The sequence below is a fragment of the Triturus cristatus genome, chromosome 4_1 (assembly GCF_964204655.1).
Source record: "Triturus cristatus chromosome 4_1, aTriCri1.1, whole genome shotgun sequence".
NCBI classification, from domain to species: Eukaryota; Metazoa; Chordata; class Amphibia; order Caudata; family Salamandridae; genus Triturus; species Triturus cristatus.
Window position 1 is genome coordinate 565338651 of NC_140585.1, and position 20309 is coordinate 565358959.

The 20309-nt window shown below is 44.8% G+C and overlaps 1 protein-coding gene across 4 annotated transcripts in view; it reads right to left on the reverse strand.

Moving 5' to 3' along the window:
* HGF (hepatocyte growth factor) overlaps positions 1 to 20309 on the reverse strand; it is a 475310-nt gene that overhangs the window by 77786 nt on the left and 377215 nt on the right. For all 4 annotated transcript variants that reach the window (XM_085652885.1, XM_085652884.1, XM_085652887.1 and 1 more), the window contains one exon: positions 19743 to 19817. In XM_085652885.1, the coding sequence (XP_085509011.1) occupies positions 19743 to 19817 (75 nt within the window). The remainder of the gene's footprint in view (positions 1 to 19742; positions 19818 to 20309) is intronic.

Here is a 20309-nt window from a genome sequence, read left to right on the forward strand (position 1 = left end):
GCTGAAGTGTGTCTTGCATATCTTGATGGGCCATCACCTGGCTTATGGGCCTCCCTGAGCTACAGTGGTGGAAGACGTTGTCACTGACACCTGCATGGGGCTGTGCCTGTTCTCACATAGCTATCTTCACCCCCTGTAGTGTGTCTAGATCCAGGTCAGGGAACGTCAAGGTCCTGTGCACTACAAAGATTTTTCTTTGAATTTTGCCTACTTCAAAGGCATAAAGGTGTATACATATTGGACCTTTGACATCCCATGATCTAAAGGACATTCTGCCAGTAAGAAGAGCTGGATGTTGTAGGAGGGACTTACACTCTGCCTAGTGCTTTGTTGTGCTGGCCTGCTGCTTGCTGCTTCTGTCCTGGGAGTGAAAGGACTGGACTTTGCTTTCTGAATCCTGCTTCCAACGTTCTCCAAGGGCTTGCGCATGCTTGCCTCCTGGTAAGAGTCTCAGGGCCATCAAAGGCTTCAACTACTAGTGCCCGGGCACTTCTGTTGAGAGCCCTGACATGTAAAGTGGTGCTAAATCCAGTTCCTGGGCCCTTGTTGGTAGAATCTGGTGATCTGATGAGAAAATCCACACATTGTGTTTCAGCGCCCATTTTCTCGATGCAGCACTGCCGTGCGGCTAAAGAATCAACGCATCTCCGCTGTGCAGCTGAAGAATCGACACATCACCTGTTCACAGCTCTGAAATCGATGCAGTCCCTGCTTCGCTACAGCCGCATTGACACAGAGCGTCTGGATTTTCGACACTATTTCTTCATTGACATTGCCCAGCAGTAAGGAACCAAGGCCTTGTGCCGGGAGATCGATTCATCAGCTCCCCTTCCAGTAAGGAACCAATGAATCACCCCCCCTGATAGTAATGAACCGACGCATCACCCCCTGCGTATCAGTAAGGGACCGACGCATCACCTCCCCTGCATAGCAGTAAGGAACCGGCGTATCACCTCTCCTGGGAGTAAGCATCCAACGCATTGCTTTGTGTTTCTAGCACCTCACCTCCCTAGCGCCTGTTTTCACCTAGTAGAATCTTTAAAGCTGTGCCTTCCCTATGGACCAAAGTTTTTACCACAGTATTCAACTTCATTCTAAGATCTGGTAACACCCCTAAGTCATGGTGAAATGCGAAAATCTTACAGATTCACAAGAAGGGTTATCAAACCAATCCATCTACTTATCATCCTCTATCACTTTCAGAGGAGGTGGGTAAGATCTACGGACAATTTATTTTTAATCGAATGCATGAATAGAAAACATCCTTGCTGATAATCAAGTTAGCTTCAGGAAAGGGCTTGGGACATTTGAACAGGTGATATATCTGCATTTAATGTATACAACATACTTAAAACAAAGAGTAGTTCCTTTGTACTCAATATTTACTGATCTTAAATCAGCCTCTGAATTAGTTTAAAAAGACTAGCGTTGGTTTGCATTGGAATGCCAGGGTCTAAGATACTCACTAACAAAAAATACCCCACAAAATTTACACACTGATGCATCGGCATAGTTGTGCTATGGGCCAAGTGAAGTGACTACTAAAGGTTTTCCATTTATCGCAGGTGTGTGCCAGCGATGCTTTCGAGCTCCATTCTTTCTTGTTTTTCTGGAACCATGTTGGCTCACATTTAGGGAACATTAAATTGGATATGCTAAAACTCTGCAGTAGTATAACTTCGGTATTGCTATTTGCAGATGATGCAGTTCTCATTTCACTGACCGAGCTCTCTATGCACAACATTTTAAAAGTCTTTTTAAAATACTGCAAAAAAGTTAATCATCAATGTGACAAAAACGATGGTCATGATGATGAAATCTAATCAGTCGTGAGGAGCTCATTTTTTGTTAATGAACCATTAGAAGGGATGAAAACATTTGATTACCTGGGCATACGTTTTGATAATAAACTTGGTTGGAATCAACGAGATAAATCAGCAGCCACCCTGAAGCAAGCTGCAGCTGCTGTCAGATGCAAGAAAAGGATTGGGGCCAATCCCTGAGTACCTTGTTGCACATATATAAAGCTAAGGCAGGAGCTTCGATTATCTATGGGCATAAATGTTGGGCCATGTAGATGTCTCTACAGAAAATCAAAAATATATGTCTAAGAACACTACTATCATTCGGCACAGTAGACCATTACATGCTCTCTACTTTGAAGTAAGCATCAAATGACATGCCAATAGAAGTGCTCTTGGCCTATCCCTAATACTGGTGGTTTTGGGGAGGTTTGATAAATCTTTGACAAAAACTGCAAATATGGTGCTTCTTACAACACATTTTTCATTAGAGAACTATGTGCAATCACTGAATGGATGCATAGAGCTTGGAAACATGATGGCAAGGCTCTATGAAAGACTCAATAGTAGGATGGGTGAGGAGTGTGTTGATGAATTAATTCAAGAATAGATGAAAATGAAGAAAGACTTTTCGCTACATGGAACAAATGGTCTTATTGCACTAAATAAGGGAGGATGCTCTGGTTTTAATTTTTTGCCTCTGCAATAAAACATCACCCTCACCAATCCTTGTGAAAGATGCATTGCCCAGATGTATTCACCCCAGTGCATCAATTTAGCACATCAAATAATTAAATATACTGCATTAAGCTTTGATTTCAAATGGGAAAGAGAGATAAACACATGTTTCCAAATTGTACAACATGAAACCAGGAAGCCTTGTATCAATCCCGGCTTCCACTTGACCTCATTGTGTGAACTGCATTTTACCACTCACCTGAATGATTTATAAGTGCCTGGGCACCAGACCTAAGTGGGTCTATCCCTTTCCCAGTTTAATATGGTTTATACTTTTATGTTAAGGTTTCATTACAAACTTGCAATGGCTTTTATTAGCCGAGCATGAATAACATAAACTTGAAAAGTTGTATGATCCTAGTGTCCTCTTTTCCTTCATCATCACGTGGCTGTAGGTTTAAATACATTAGTTCAGGTCATGCACTGCACAAAAACAAATATCTATAATGTTACTCCATGTATAGTAACACCTTTCGCCACGTACAGGGGCAAATGACAACTGACCTTCCTCTAGGTTCACTAATAGCATCGTTGTCAGTGCAGCGGAAGAGGAGCATACATGTTTCTACGGTCATGATTAGAATTACTAACAAGTGTTACTCAATGCAATAATACAATTGAATTTATTAAAATGAAATGAGCAATAATGGCCATATTATAAAGAAATATGCTGTTATGAATTTGGATCTGTCTTAATCTTATCTGTACTTCATGCTGTGAGCCAAGCACCTCTCTTTCCCTTCTGGAGCCTTGAATGTAAGTGCTGCTTGTGGTAACCTTGCATGAGACAGGAACCTACCAAATGCAAAAAAATAAATGTTTCTGAAGCAAGTGCAGTCTGATCGGCTCTCTTTAACACCATTTGTTTTCAACTGTTTGTAAAGCAGTCGCGGCTCCAGCAGGTAGGCGCAGTGGAGCAGTGGGGCCAGGGGGATGTTGACAGACTATGAAATAGGGAAAATTAAATAAATAAATAGATCCTATTCTGTTGTCTGTCGTCATCCCCCTGCCCCACCGCCCCACTGCGCTCACCTGCAGGAGCTGCGACTGCTGTAAAGCCGGGAAGCACTGCATGGAGGAAGCACAACTGGCCTTGACTCCTCAACAAAACCAGCCATACAACTGCTGGAACATTAGCACCCGATGCTGAAATGCCCATTAAAAATCTAGTCAGTCTGGGCCTGGGTGAGGGAGCACAAAGTCACAAGAACATGTGCAAGGATGATCATGTGAATGCCAACCAGTGAACGTAGTTTAAAGCAGGGACTTATTTACATGTTGGCAGATGGTGTATTCTTCATTGTCCTGGTGGAGGACTTAACATCCGCCTGGCCGAGGCGACTCTGCCTGCCACCTTTCGTTCCCCTCCGGAGCCGTGAATGTCAGTGCTGCTTGTGGTAACCTTGCATGAGACTGGACATTTCAAAAGCAGTGGCAGGAACTGTTGTCGCAGCAGTTCTTGTCAATGCTTTTTTAAGTTTGATGCATGGCTCTGTCACCATGACGCAGCCATCAGTCAAACTTATTTTTTTTTAATTTTCAAAAAGAAAATCCTGGAGCAAGATATTCTTTATGAAAATTATTTTTACAAAACTTGCCCCCTCCACCTCCCCCCATTTCCAAGGACATTAAACAGTTTTCAGTGCCTCTTACTGGCAAGGTTTTCCTGGCAGTGACGGGCAGTGAAAACTGACCTGTATGTCCGCCCATCTAAATTAGGTTTTATAGACATAGAGGTCTGCCTCCAACTGCCCTTACTTTATCGAGCCATCAAATGGGTGTAACCATGGCAGAGACAAAGTAGTCTCTGCCATGGTTACTCCAATGATCCACCTGTATATAAATTGGGCAGGTGGACCATTATCTTGGCGGTAAGGCTACTCCATCGCCATTGTGACAGAGTAAACTTACCACTAAGATATAAATCTGGCCCATAATCCTTTAAAGTATTTAGAGCAATATCTGTCAATATTGATTGCTCTGGTAGACAATTCAGTTGAAATGTGCTTAATGGTAGTGTTTTCAGTACGCCTTTGCAAACAGAGTAATCTCAGTATATTAATATCTGATTCACAGATTCACATTAGTTGCATTATCTCCGTAGCTTAATTAGTAGATAAAATATCTTGGAAATTGGATTGAGATTTCTGTGGGTCCGGGAGACCTCTTAGATTATTTACATCACAAACAAGTAATTAGGAATTTTGATCAACTATGGCTTTGGCCTAGCCAAGCCAAAGTTGTGTAGGGGCCAAATTTGGTTGGCCCCGGTTGTTAAGTGTGACATTCTTTATGGCATCGAGCCATATCAAAAGAAAGATCTGTGAAATGAGAAACAGTTATCCAATATCATCTCCCATACTTTCGTCATGAATTTTCCATCAGTAAATAACGCTGGAAACATTGATGACCATTCAAGAGTCGGTAACTGAGTTCTGTGATTTTACAGTGAAAAATGGATATGGAAATTCACGAGTCCTTATACTATCTTCTTCCGCTTGGATACTATATTTGTTACTAATACAAGTTATCAATGCATTTATGAAGGTATCCATTGCCTGATCGTCTGAGCTCCCTGACATAAGCACATTATTTTTCTTGCATCTATTTCCAAGACCTCTGTTTTGTATCTGATTTGTTAGATAGGCTTCAGCCATTGCAACCCTTGTACTAAGAAGGCTTGTTCCATTCCATTTAGTTTGATCTTAGCATCCAGAGTATCCACTTGTAAACCAATACACTGCATTTCTTCATTCTGAGTAAGCAGCATAGCTTTATCCATCAACAAAATGGACTTACACATGCTTGATTGGTGTGGATCCAAGCCTGAAGATGCCCCGGCATCATGTTTTCTCTTGCATTTGCCTTTAGGCTATCTGCCACCAGCAGACTGTTCCACATAGTCACAATCTAATGTAGTGACCCATTCCCAAGAATTAACACATTATTCGTCAAATGCATGCTTCTCCTCAGTGTCTGATCATACAAGAGCTATCTGTAGAGATATCTTACAATACATTACATGGTACTTAAGAATCATAAGAGACTAACCTTAATTTTTCTGGGGCTAAATGGTGTGACTTTAGCCATGCACCAGAGTTCCACTTATGTTGGACGTAGGGGTTGGAGACCTCTCCGACAGACTTGTATTGCATCCCACACTTTACTGGAGGAGGATATTGGCTTCCCCAGAGTTATGAGCATACCAACAAGGGTTAGAGAAAATTCTAGCACAGGGGGGCCCTAGTAGTATTCCATGGCTGAAGCATGTGAAGGACCTATTGTCAGAGATTGGTCTTGATGGTCTTTGGAGTACCCCAGACCAGGCAGGGGCTGCTCCCAAATCACTCATCAAGACCACAAATTGGCAACATAGCGACAATTGTCTTCACATACAGCAGAGCCAGGTCCATTAACAGATGCCTTTCTAACAGTTAAGGACTTCTTTAAGTAGGAGGACTTTCTAGACAAAATAGAACCCCCCCACCCCCCAACCCACCAGCCAGGGGACTGTACTTGCAATTCCGGTACGAAGCCTTGCCTCTCCAGACATTTACTGCTAAGTGGGAACACACGTCATGGGTTAATGAGTTACAGTGCCCATCATGTGGGGACTGAACAGAAACTATTGAGCACATTATCTTATGCTGTCCAACCTATTAAAATTACAGGAGGTGTTGGATATCCCCGCTCTGTTGAAATTTGGGAGTTAGGGAACACTCAGGATTCTGAGATACAATACAAGCAGATTGATAGTTTTTGCTCGCTCTTGTTATCTGATGTATGGGTGGCAAGCAAGGCACAAGATCAGTACTTTCCAGGAAAACCCTAAAAGCGGTAATCTTCAAATTAGCGTGTATAATAACAGATGGAGAATAGGATGTGCAATACTTATTTGTAGAATATAGGAACTGTTTTAGAGTATTTATATATCTTAAACTTTGTTACATGATCATTATTTTTATTGTGCATAACCTATGTATAACTGCTTGCCCAGTTTTAGGATTAGCTGTCCACACAATCAAGGAAATAGTTCAGACTGGGAGATATTGGCTATTGTATTAACTTCTTTTTTCTTTTCTTTTTGACAATGTGCACGAAGCCCCCCTGTTGCTGGAGCTCGCCTAAAAGCAAAGAGTTATTGGCTATACTAATGTTCACATTATTTCATTTTTAAATGATATATCTTAAATTTGGTTTTATTGCTGTCTTTTATCTTCTGTGCTTTTATGGATTATCGCGTAAATAAAGTTATTGATTGAATGAAAGAAACAAGTTTTAATATGATAATCCACAGTTAGGTCTCGCCTCTCATTTGCATGAATGCCTCATATTTTTACCTCAGATGAAGGTCAAATCAATTAGATTACAGTGAGGAAGCAGTGGCAGATGTTTTCTCTGTTTGGGCTTTGTACCAAGAATAATTTGTTCTATAGCATCTGGGGTAAACTTGTTTCCTTAATTCAAGAGCAATCAATCAATCAGGGGTTTGAACAGCGTGGCTGCTCATCCATGAGGGTATTAAGGCCCTGCGGGTGAGGCTGCTGATCCATATGGGTGTGGGGGTTCAGTCGAAGAGCCAGGTCTTGAGGTCCTTTCTGAAATGGGTCAATCATGCGGATTGTCTGAGGTGGAGGGGCAAGATGTTCCACATCTTGGTGGCGAGGTAGGAGAGGATCTTCCTCCGCTTCTGGTCTTGTCGATCCATGGGACAGAGGCCAGTGTGAATATGGTAGAGTGGAGTTGTGTGATGGGTGTGTGGAATGCAAGGCGGTGGTTCAGGTAGTCTGGTCCTGCATTTTGGAGAGCTTTGCAGGCATGTGTGAGGAGCTTGAAAGTGATTCTCTTGTTTGTTGGGACCCAGTGGAGTTGCTGGAGGAGTTGAGCCGGTCAGGTGCACTGTTGGTCGGCTGGGCAGCGAGAGGGGCAGGTGTGTTGGTGTGGGTTAAGGTGTGGTTGCAGTCAGTTCCAGGAGGCAAACAGTCCATGGGTCTCCTTCACCAACATGAGTTGGCAGGCGGTGTGGAGTAGAGGGCAAGGATGGTGCTTGTATCATAGTGGTGGAAGGTTCATAACTAGGGTCATTGGTGCTGTGCATGGTCCAAGCGTAGCTCAGACAGGCTTGCCTTTGGAGCACCAGGCATACGGCTTCACAGTGGCCGCCATTAAGTAATGCTGTGCTTGGGCTGGACAGCTGGGAGGTGGGAAACACAGGAGCGGGAAGGGTCACTGGAGGGGAGCGGACCACCGGGGCTTCGCAGGGGTGGCGGGGAAAAAAAAGGCAAGGAAAAGCAGAGGAAAACAGAAATGAGGGCAGAAGCAGAAAAAGAGCAGAAATAAGGAAAAAACTGAAATTAGCAGAGAAGAGAGACAGAAGGGCAGCCCAGCAGAACAGTGATGCTCTGCCACTAGACCACCAGGGATGAGGCGCAGGCAGTAGCCTGCTGGTGGAGGAGGCCGTAGAACTCCTGACCAGTGGGTCAGCAGCAGTAACGGGGGCAGCAGCAGCTACCAGGCAGAGCGACGCCATGAAAGGAGCAAGTCCACTAGAAGCTCAGTGGACTGCACTTTCACTGTGCAGCGGTTGCCATTAAGCAATGCAGCGGGGGCTGGACAACTGCGAGGCAGGAAAAGAAGGAGCTGGAAGGGACACTGGAGGGGGCGGGGTCGCGGGGGATTGCAGGGGCGGCGGTGAAAAAAGGCAAGGAAAATAGAGGTAAACAGAAATAAAGGCAGAAGCAGAAAAAAGATCAGAAATGAGGATAAAACAGAAAAGAGAGACAGAGGGGAAGACCTAGTAGCAGAGCAGTGACTCTCTGCAACTAGATTACATGGGATGAAGTGCAGGCAGGAGTCTGGAGCGTGTGGAGGAGGGCGTCGAACTCCTGACCAGTGGGTCAGCAGCAGCAACGGGGCAGGAGCAGCTACCAGGCGAGATGCACCGTAAAAGGAGCAAGTCCACTAGAAGGTCATGAGAATATTTTTTTACTATGCTGATCCAAGTTTTCAGGCTCTCTGACATATTTATTAATAGTTCAAAAAACTCTGAAATTCTGTTAGACTGAATTGGGAAATAGATTCAATGCAGGGAGCCATTGATTGAGTGGGCTGCAATACCTGCTACTCACCCTTTTCTAAGCTTACAATTTCTCCCATTCTGGTGTTCGGTGCCAATGCCTTCATGGATTTAGCTTTCTGATGTGACCACCCTGGCAGGGAGATGGAAATACGATTATGACAAGGCACCCCATCTTCTTCTTAAGATTCAATGGAGGAGCTTGGTTCATTTCAAATTGTCTTGGAGCCTTCTAATCTAATTTGAGAATTACCTTTGCACATTGAATTATATTGCTCAGACACTAGAGAGAAAAAGTTAGGTTTCTCTGTCACCACCTGTATCTGCACGTAGGGGCTCGGTCCAGGATCAGCTTAAACCTCTCTGTTTCACTGATTTGCTCTCCACTCCCAAAACTGTGAGGGCCTGCCCTAGTCTTTTTCTCTTCCGTGCATCCTCTCTCAGACCGGTCTGCTCTGTTTCTTATTTCCTTTCGTATCCTTCTCAAAGGAATCTAAGTTGTGCATCTAATAACGTAGGGGCATATTATCAAGGGCCGGCGATAAATATCGCAAAGCGCTTAGTGCTTGCATATTTATCGCCGACTATCTCTGGAATTTATCGCCTGGTTAGCGCGTTATCAACAACGCGCATCGCCGAGGCGATAAAAATTTCCAGAGATAGTTGGGATATCGCAGTTTTCCATGGTGGAAAACGGCGATATCCTAGATGATAGGGCCTGTGGTCTTAGCCACACAATTCACCCCCCATGTTAGGTATGCCTTAGTAAGGAATTTAACAGACGTTAAATTCCTGCGTTAAGGCATACTTAACGCGATTTTATATATCGCTAACCCTCCTTGATAATATCGCGAATCTTCCTTCGCGATATTATCCCATGTTGTTTTCACAGCCATGCCTCCTTTGCATCTCATTATCGATGCGAGGCGAGGCGTGTGAAAAAGGGGCGATAGGTCAAGGAATCACGCGCTAGCGTGCCCTGAATAATAATGCGATAATATTATCGTCGCTTTCCGCCCGAAAACGGGTTCTAAAGCAGCGATAATATTATCGTCGCCCCTTGATGATATGCCCCGTATTTCGTTACCAAACAGTCCCAGGCAAACAGTCACTAAGGTGGGAAAAGTGTAGCGAAAACTCTGATACCCAGCTCCAAAATTCTAATAAGGCCTGCTCAAAGGGGGCAGTTTTTCCGATTTACTCATGAAAGCTGCACTTCTAGAAATGGTGCACTGTTCCAAAGCCACAAGTAGTTGTCAGGGTTTGGGTCATTAAAGAATTTACATAAAAGGAAATTACAACAGAGATAATCACTGAACATAAAAGATACAAGTGTAATTGTGAGGAAAATGTTACTTACTCTGTAAGCATCTTTTCATGGCATGTAGTGCTGTAGACTGAAGTTATGCTTCCTTCTGCCATCTAGTGTTGAGCTCAGAATGTACAACTTGCTTTTCTTTAAAAGAAGTCTTTTTGAGTCACGGGGTCTGGCAACTCAGCCCATTAGTGGTAACACCAATCACCAATGGAAGGGACTGGGAGCTATTGAAGGTGTAGCACACCCACACTCCTAACTTTTAATATGCCTAAAAATCTGGGGAGCAAAAGACACAAAGTTGATGGCTGGGTTCAAACTGGATTGTCATGGGGAGCAAAAAAACGATGGATTTAGGCCCAGATCTCTGTACTGGGTGGGGTAAATGTATGATATTGTTCTGTCCATCAATTGGTCTTTTTGCATTGGTCACCCCGAGTGGGACAAGTATGCCCAGACGTGGGTCCTGTGCTCTCCATGCAACTGGAGTCAAGCTATCCTGGCTGATGAGGGGTGAAACTCCAAAACTGGTCCTAGGATGCTTGTTTCCAGTCCAGGAAGGACCTGGCCCGGCAGTTCGGGCTGGACTGTTCCCATTGTGTGCAAGGTCAAGACTGATTTGCATATGGCTGGGTTCACACTGAAATCGCATGGGGAGCAAAACACGATGGATTTAGGCCCAGATCTCTGTACTGGGGTGAATATATGACATTGTTCTGCATTCTGTCCATCAATTGTTCTTTTTGTAAAAATCTAGGGAGGCTGTCCATAAAGCAAAAATAGAAGAAAGGTGAGGCTGGAATGGCAATTAGTTTTAGGAAGTCGTCCTCTTTGGAAGATAAAACCCTCACAAGTATGAATGGGTGTCATGCTTCATTTTTGGGCTTTGCGGCTCATGCGGCCAGTGCTGCTAAGCACCACGGTCCCACAAGAGGGTTCTTCTCCAGAGATCTTCACTTTTTGCTATATTGATGAGAGCGGGAATGTAAATGTAAGGTAGTGTATGTAATAGTGTATTAAAACTACCTAAGGTGTACCGTGTAATTTTAATAAGGTGGTACCCTTGGCAGGGATAAAAACAAGGATGGTAGTACTGTCATTAGGAAACTTATGACCTGTGGCAGTCTAACAGTGTTTAATAACAGTTTTGTTTGATACTGAAGGCGAATTGTTTGATGCCTTTGTGGTCTGGACAGGATCCGTGGCGTTTCGTTAGGACCAGAACATAAAACCTCTACCCTATAATCAAGTGGGAGATGCGTTTGAGGTGTAAATGAGGAAAGTTTGCATTCACTATACCTATAAGTATGCTGAATCTTTAACTTTATCTCAGAATCCAACCCTTCTAGTGTTGTAATGATTGACCCTTATATTGAGGCAAAGGACCGCATCCTAGATGCAGTATCAAATTGTCCTGCGCGGTTTTGCGTTCAAAACCTACTCACTCTGCCCAGCTGTAGGTCTTTTGATCTAAGTGGCAATCATCAAGAAACCAGAAGGCTTGGATTTAGATATATAGTTAGAGAGGGACGCGTCATGGTTGCCCACTATTGCCATTCCTGTTTACGCTTGTGATGGAGCCTTTGGTGTTATGAACGTGATGCAGGATTGGGGCATACGATCGGGAACTGTCCGACACATTATTTCACTTTACCAAGATGATGCTCTGTTTTACCTGTCTTCACCCCCGTATTGCTATGCCAATATTACCTAAGCTATTAGATGGTATTGGGACTCTTTCTGGACTTTGACTCAATTATACAAATTCCCTGTTTTTCCCACTTGCCTTGCTGGCCGGGATGCAATTGGAACGCTTACCTATTACGGGAGACGTCTAAGTTCAGATACGTTGGGATCAAAGTGGCACATACCGGAATACTGCAACTTAGCCTTATTGCCGACAGGGTCATGGAGGGACTGAAGTCCTTAGATCATTTTGGACCACATTGTCCCTCTCACTGATGGGCCAATTCGCCATTGCCAAGATAGTGCTGCTTCCGAGGTGCCTGTATGTGTTACAGAACGCACTTTCCCCCTTTCCACTGAGGGTTTTCAGGCAACTGGACTCACTTGTAGTATCCCTTCTGTGGTTGGGTAGATGTAGCAGAGTGTCCCTCTCGACTCTGACGAGAACGTATGAGGAGGGAGGGCTGAAACAACTTGATCTATACTACTATGCCAATCAGTTGCAGCAAGCGGCCTGTAGGCTGGACCCAGTTGACAATTGGGAAAAATGCCTGGTGTTTGGAAGGGTTGCAGTGGAGCGACTACCTGAGCTCCTGATGGAGGGAACATGGCTCCCACATGATGTCCCGTGCACTATCAGATTTACAGCCACAATCAGGCAACGAGTTGCCCATAAAGTGCTAAAGCAGACCCCATTTCACTGAGAACTCCTGCTCTGGATATTGAAAGCCATCAGACAGATGAAGGACAATGTGTCCTTACAAGCATGGAACACAGGCGGGTGTGCTCAGCTTGGAGATCTGTACAAAGTAGAGTCCTTCATATCATTTGAGGTAGCATGTCATACGTTTACAATTGGCCCGGGCATTATTCTACACCATACACAGATCGCTAGGTAGACCTGGCCTACCTTTCCCGCTGCACCTAGTCCTACACATACTCTAGGCATACTCTTGTCCTGCAGTCCAGGCCGCCACTTGATCACACTGTTATAGATGGCAATGCAAATGGACACCGTGGGGTCCCCCCCACGGTCATCGACAGCATTTGACGCCGACATGGATGCACCACTGGAAGAAAGGTATTGGTTGCGAGTCAATGAATTCACATACACAGTTTCCTGTAATGCCCACTTTAAATTAAACTGGTTCACTATAATTTTATATACAGGACATATCTTACTCCTAAAGACCTACACTGTGTGACCTTCTCCCATCCATACAGTTGTCCCTAATGTGATGGTAGTGGGGCGGGTTTTTTGCATTCAGCTTGGCAATGCCAGGAGGTGCAATGCTTTTAGAGCCGGGTGGTTACAGATTCAAAGAGGACTGGCACAGTGGACTCCACATAGAGCTTTGGAACATTTTGGTGTGCCTATGTGTGAAGAGATACTATTTCCTGTATAGGCTCTCAGAAATAATGAATGGGATGTTTGGTTTCGGATGTGCCTGGCAATATGCACCCTAAACAGCATGTCTTATATTTCAACTGCTGCTGTCTGTTTGTTTAATAGATAAATGAAAAATAAAGTAAGAAAATATATATAGACCATGAACTCTTTTTGGAAATCCAGAGCATTTAAACCCCGTTCCGCTACCGAATCAATTGTTTGATTAAGGTGGAACCTGCAAACCACCTTAGGGGGGAATTTGGTATTGGTTCTGAGAGTCACCCTATTGATGAACCTGAAAGAACAGTTCTTTTAATGTAAGAGCATGTATCTCACTGATTCTTTTAAGGGAAGTGATGGCTACGAGCAAAGATGCTTTCCACTGCAAAGATTGTATTGGGCAGGAGTGACGTGGCTCAAAAGGAGGGCCAATGAGCCTAGTAAGAACGATGTTAAAGTTCCACACTGGAGTCGTCTGGGGTGGATAACTCATTTAAGGCCTTCTATGAAAGCCTTAATAACTGGTACTCTGAAGAGCGAATCCTGTTGCCTATACTGTAGGTATGTAGCCAGAGCAGCCAGATGCAACCGAATGGAAGTGCAGGCAAAGCCAGACTTTTAAAAGTTAAGGAGGTACCAGGCAATACCTTGTACTGATGCTGCCAGTAGATTGATATGTTTGGGAAGGCAATAATACAGAAAACATTTCCATTTGGCTACATAACAGGCTTTGGCAGTAGGCCTATGTGCTTCTTTAAGTAACCAACTCAAAGACCTCAGGAGCCAAATTGAAACGTTGAGTTGCTGAAGATTGGGGTCTCAGACAGTGCCGTGATGTGTGTAAGACGGTTTGGCCTGTTGGGGAGCTTCAAGTGGGGAACTAGCGCAAGCTCGAGCAGGGTGGAGTACCATGGTTGGCATGTCCAGGTTAAAGCCACTAAGATGAGGGTAAAGGATGTCTGCCTCAGCCTGTGGACTACAAATGTTAGCAGCGGGAGAGGTGAAAAAGCAGAGGTCAATATCTCTGACCAGTTCATCCATATAGCATTGCACATGAACTGTGGGTGTGGCCACTTTACAGTGAAGTTTGGGCAATTAGCATTTTCAGTGGTGGTGAACAGATCTATTTGAATATGCCCCAATTGCTGGAAGTACAGGAGTACAACCTGGGGGTGGCGTTCTCACTCACAGACTTGTTGATGCATCCTGTTGAGTGGGTCGGCTAGATCGCTGTCCACCCGGGTAATGGGTTGGAGAAGCAGTTGCACTCTGTGATGTACTGCCAACCCCCAAATGCTCTGGGCTACTGCTAACAGCTGGATGGAATATGTGCCCCATTGTTTCTGTAAGTAGAAGATGTCAGTTGTATTGTCTGTGGATACTAAGATTGTCTTGTTATAAATTAGAGAACAGAACAACCACAGGGCGAGCTGAGTAGCCAGCTGTTCTAGGCTGCTGATGTGGAGTGACTGTTAAGCAGAAGACCACATTAACTGCACAGTGAGATGATTGAGTTGCGCACCCCAGCCCGTCAAAGAGGTGTCCATGGTGATGGAGACCTTTGGAATTGGGTCAAGGAAAAGCTGCCCTTGCGATAGGTTGTGTAGCTTACTCCACTGTGGAGAACATGTGCGGCTCCCCAACAACACCAGATATTCTAGACGACCCTCCACCTGACATCATTGTGTCGCTAGCCACTCTGATGTCGGATGCATGTGCAGTCTGGCTTGGGGAATTATTGCTATGCAAAACGCCATCATTGCTAACAAGCGCATCACCATTCTGATAGTTACCTGGTGATCTGGCTGAAAAAGAGGCAGTAGGTTTTTGGAATGCTTGTACCCTTGCAAGGCTGGGGTAAGCCTTTCCCACTGGTGTGTCAAATATGGTTCCTAGAAATGGCTTTACTTAAATGGGCTTGAGGTGGGACTTGGTCAAGTTGATGGTGAAACCTAGATTCTGCAATGTGTCGATGGTGTTTTGCGTATACCCCTGGCATTGTTGATGGGTGGTGCTCTCGATCAGCCAGACGTCCAAATAAAGGAAAAAGTGGGTGCTACTCCTTCGGAGATGAGCTGTTATCATGGTCAGATATTTTCTAAAGACCCTGGGTGCTGTGGCAACCCTGAAAGGGAGTACTTCGAATTGGATACGTTTTCCACTTACCATGAACACCAGGTATTTTCAATGCATGGGTGAATTGGAATGTAAAAAGTAAGTGTCCTTCAGATCGAAGGCAGTCATTAAGCTGCCTTGCTGCAGCAGACTAATGACGTCTTGCAGAGTCAACATGTGGAAGAGCTCCAACCGAATGTACCTGTTGAGAGGTCTGAGGTCGAGGTTGGGTCTGAATGAGCCGTCTTTTTTGGAAATAAGGAAGTACAGGGAGTACACTCCCTTTCCGTGGTGTTGTGGTGGAACTGGCTCTATGGCTCATTTGGCAATTAGGGCCCGTAATTCCTCTTGCAGAAAGCGCAAATGGTCTGGGGAGAGTTTGTGTTGACAAGGCTTGATGCTTGTTAGTGGTTGAATGAGTTTGAGACGGTACCCCTAGTGTATAATGTTGAGAAATCAGCAATCTGAGGTGATTTCTGCCCATTGGGGCAGTAATCCCTGCAACCTTCCCTGACTGGTTGTGTGATCAGGGCTAGATGTTCACTGTTTAGGAGGGGTAGCCTCTTTGGGGGCAATGCCCTTTCCTATGGCCTTTATTATTGTTATCCCTATATCTGCCCCTATAGTGCCCGGGAAGGGTGTCTGCTGGATGAGAAGAGGTCTCTGAGGTCTGGGTGTTATTAGTGCTGCGGTATTGTGAGAGGTGTAAAGAGCCACAAGGAGTAGGAGTCTGCAAAGCACCCATGGCTTTGACAGTCTCAATGTCCTTTTTAATTGTCTCTGGTGTCTGTTTCTAGCAAACAGATGTTTACTATCAAAAGGGACATTCAAAAGGTTTTGCTGTACCTCTGACTTGAAGCCGGACACTCAGAGTCATGCATAACATCATAATAGGATACTTGTATTTACCCCATGTGCAGCAGCATCAGCAACATCCAATGTGTAGCGGATGTTACTGCTGGAGATGAGTTTGCACCCCACTACCAACTCCTGTCCTGCTCTGTGAGATGCTGGACCAAATCCAACATCTGATCCCAGTGTACATGATCGTACCGGGAGAGCAAGTCTATAGAGTTGGCAATACACCACTGGGTCGCAGATTGTCCTGCTACTCTTTTGTCCCCAGCGTCGATCTTTTTCCTCTGCCAGTCTAGAGGCTGTGCGTCCTCTGTCCCCTGAGTAGTAGCTCGCTTCCGAGCTGTATGTACCAACTAGGAGTCAGGGAGGAACAGGCCTCGTAGGTATGGCGTGTCAGTAGGTGGCACCTGAAACTTTTTGTCAACCCTCGGGGTGACAATCGGAGCTTTAACTGGGTCCTTGAAAATGCCAGTATCTGGCTTAAGGACTTTGTTAAACGTAGGCAAGATTGGACTGAACGTTGAGTAGCAGACAAGGTCTCCATGAGTAGGTAATTCTCCTTATGTTCTGCATTCATTTATACCCTATGAAAGGAGGCTGAAGGAACTTATGGTATGAGGTAACATAATCTGGGGGACGATGGATTTGTAGGGTACAGATCTGGATCTGTGTCTGCTGCAGGATCTTCATCATAATCAGCCCAGGGATCTGGACCTTCTGGGTGATACGGGGGGTCATAAAGGTTGAAGGTGCCCATGGACTGTCGCAACCCACTGAGTGTAAGGAGCTGTGTCGTGAATGTTGTGAAGAACCCTTTAGAGGATAAGCAGGGTAAGGAGGAGAAGGGGAAAGAGGGAGTGACGGAGAGGGGTGAGAAGGAGGCAGTGGAGAGGTGGCCTTATCGTGTCTTTCAGCCGCCTTGGATGCAGGTGCCACAAGAGGATTGAGCGACTCCTCAAAAGATAATTTCCTTTTGTGAAGAGCAGTATCCTTCAATACCTGCAGAGCGTTTGCCAGAATTCGACCAGAATCCAGCTGGATATGAATTTGTTTTGCTTTGTTTGGCATCCAGGTTTTCTTGGAGCTGCTGAAGTATTGGTAGCTACGAGTCCTCCATAGTAGAAGATGTTCCAGCTATAGAGGGTCTGGATGGAGCCAAACAGGGTGCCAACCAGGCATGGTTGAAGTCAATCTTAGCTCTGAGTGTTTTGAGTCACCTGCTGTGGAGTGGGGTCTCTCGACTTATGATTTGTGTCTCTCGCCTTCCGAATGGCACGATGCTGCATGTTTAGGCTCGGAGGGCTCCTCAGCCAGCCGTTTCAAATCCAAGGGTAGCTCATCATGAGTTTTTGGATCCAAAGATGATGCATCGGTCGACGCCCGAGGTTTCTAGGAGGATCTCAGTGCTGTATAATATTTGGGTGCTGAGTCTGGCTCGGAATGATGGTGTCGACCATGGCAGAGAGGCATTGGTGCACCGGAGGCCTCAGGTGTAGCATGGGAGCTGAAAGGTAGTGCCTCCTTCTGGTGAGTAAGGGGAGCTATAAGATTTCACTGCAAACTTTGGAGGGTGCTGGGTCAGTGAGGTTTCTTCTTCCCCAACATCCACATCAGAATCAACACTTTGCGCTGAGAAAGCTGCATCACCCTCGACAGCTGGGGAATCCGGGTGCTCAGCATCCCACTCCTCTCTTTCTCTGAAGAGGCCCAAAGTGTAATCCTCTCCTCTTCTATGTGCCATTGACGCTGAGGCAATGCGGCATGCTCAAGGCTAAGCACGCTGAACAGGAGTCTTTACGGTGTTCAGGGGGCACACCAGATTACACACTTCATGGAGATGTGAACTTGGATACTTGGGGGCATATGTACCAGACCCTATTGCCACCAGAACATCACTTTTAGTGATGTTCTGGTGATGATACAGGCTTTACCTTATTTACAAAGCAGCGTTACGCCACTTAACATTGCTTAACTCCACCTTGTAAATAAGGCACCCTTTCATGCTATACTGAGAGGGAAAGGGGAGGGTAATGGGTGTTGCGGAGGGCGTTCCACCGCAACACCCATTGATTTTGACGCTGCCCCATATTTATAAAGTTGACGTAAATATGTGGAAGTGCAAAAAATGAAGACCAGGTCTTACCCTGGCGAAATTAGGAAAAATGCTTTATTTCACCTTGAGTTTGCTGGTTATATGTGTGCTGCATTGTGCAGCACACATAGTAACAGCAAAACGGCGCTGATTGTTTATTGCAGGAAGGTGTCCCTTCCTGCACATAAACAATTAATTTTTTTAACCCGTTCGACGCGCATGTCGGAACGGTTCTGTCATGCACGTCGGTTGGGCTGTGCTTATGACGGAACCGTTCCGTCATGGCCCCGCCCGCGCACGGAACCTTCAGCGTGGCGCGGAAATCCGCGCCGCGCTGAAGGGGTTAAAATACGCGTTACAACTTCTATGTGTGCTGCATTCTGTAGCACACACAGAATTTACAAAACACCATTGGTAATTGTTTATGTGCAGAGGGCCTGCTTTGGCGCTAGGCAATGCAATTAGCTCCAGCGCAGGGGAAATGCAGGGCTGCATCGTATTGTTGTAAATACAGTCCAGTCCTGCATTTCTGAAGTGGCGGAGCAAGGTGTTAAGCCAACAAGGCTAACGCCGTGCTCCTTCACTTCATTGTGAATATGCCCCTTGGTGTGGCAATTGGTACAGAATTGAAACGGAGTTCTTTACATCACATGGAGATTCTCCACCACCCTGATCATCTCCAGAATGTCGCAAACCAGTTTAAAATGTAAAGGCACGCACAATTGCTTGTCTTCACCATCAACAGGGGATGGATCCAAAGGTCTTGAGAGAACAGCATGCTGGATAGAATCTGAGCTCACATAAACACGCCTGAACCAGACAGCTGAGAAAACCAATTTAACAATGGAGCCGACGTTCATGCGGGTTACCCCTTATAGGTAGAGTCACCAGGTCCCGTCACTCTAAAAGACTTCTGGGCATATCATCAAGGAGGCAATAAAAGATTATCACCGCTTTTGGGTACGTTTTCGGACGAAAAGCGGCGATAATTTTATCGCCTAATCAGCAAGGTCACGCTATCGCGTGAAGCCTTGCATTAGCGCCTGTATTCTGAACGCCCAGCTTTGCATCGCTAATGAGATGCAAAGTGGGCGTTCCTGCCCTGACATAACTGGAGAAATGTCGCTAAGCAACATTTCTCCAATTATCAATGGGCACGCTAACCTGCAGAGCGACAAGCAAAGTAGCGATAACCTCTGTTATCGCTACTTTCCTTACGCCTGCTTTAAGACTTACTTAGCCATGATATCCTATGTGAGGTGGATATCGCGGCTAAGTATGCCTTGCCCTATCATCAAGCTATCGCCAAACTTTGGGAGATTATCGCTGGATTTACAGTGATAATCTCACATTTGGCAGTTAGCGCTTAGAATATTATCGCTTTTGAGATAAGCGTTGCTAATAGCACGCTATCTCAGCAATAAAATTCCACGTTACCCAGCGATAATTATCCTAGCGCTAAGTGCGCTTAGCGATAATTATCGCCGGTCCTTGATGATATGCCCCTTCTTTAGAAGAAAAACAAGTTGTACATGTCCGAGCCCAACTCTGAATGGAAAAAGTGTACACAGCATGTGTACCTACAGCTACACATGTCATGAAAATAATTTTACAATATGTTGCCATCTTAAAGTTCAAGAAAAATATATATAAAACATAAATCAACCTACCCAGATGGGAAGCACTGACTTGCAGTTAGAACCCAGCTCTCTCTGACCAAAGACCCTCCACATTTGTGCTCATTTCTGGAGAAAAAAAAACGAAATGTATGGGAATGCATGTCTACATCTAACGGTAAAGAGTTTACATTCCTAACGAACAGTTTTAAACAATAACCAGCAATCACATTCAGTGTTCCCATTTAAGTTTTGTTCCATGATAATAGTATTATGAATCAGAGTTGCTGTCAAATCAGACACGTCTTTAATTGAACAATTTTGAATTACAAAATTCCCTCTTGTTTGCCACATAGTCTTTAGTGACTAGACATAAATTAAATTATTTAAATTCAAATCATGCGTTTTTGGAAGACCTTTATTTACACACAAAAAAGTTACAAAAAGGTTAATAATATATAACTACTTTGGACATACATAGGTGGATGGGCAGATTGTCGAAATCTATCCCTTATTTTATTGGAGGTCTCTGACGCCACATTCGCTTCTATATCTTCGTGCAATCCAACGGACATGTTTTGAGAGGAGAATCAAACATCTGGGATGCTCAGCTAATCTAAT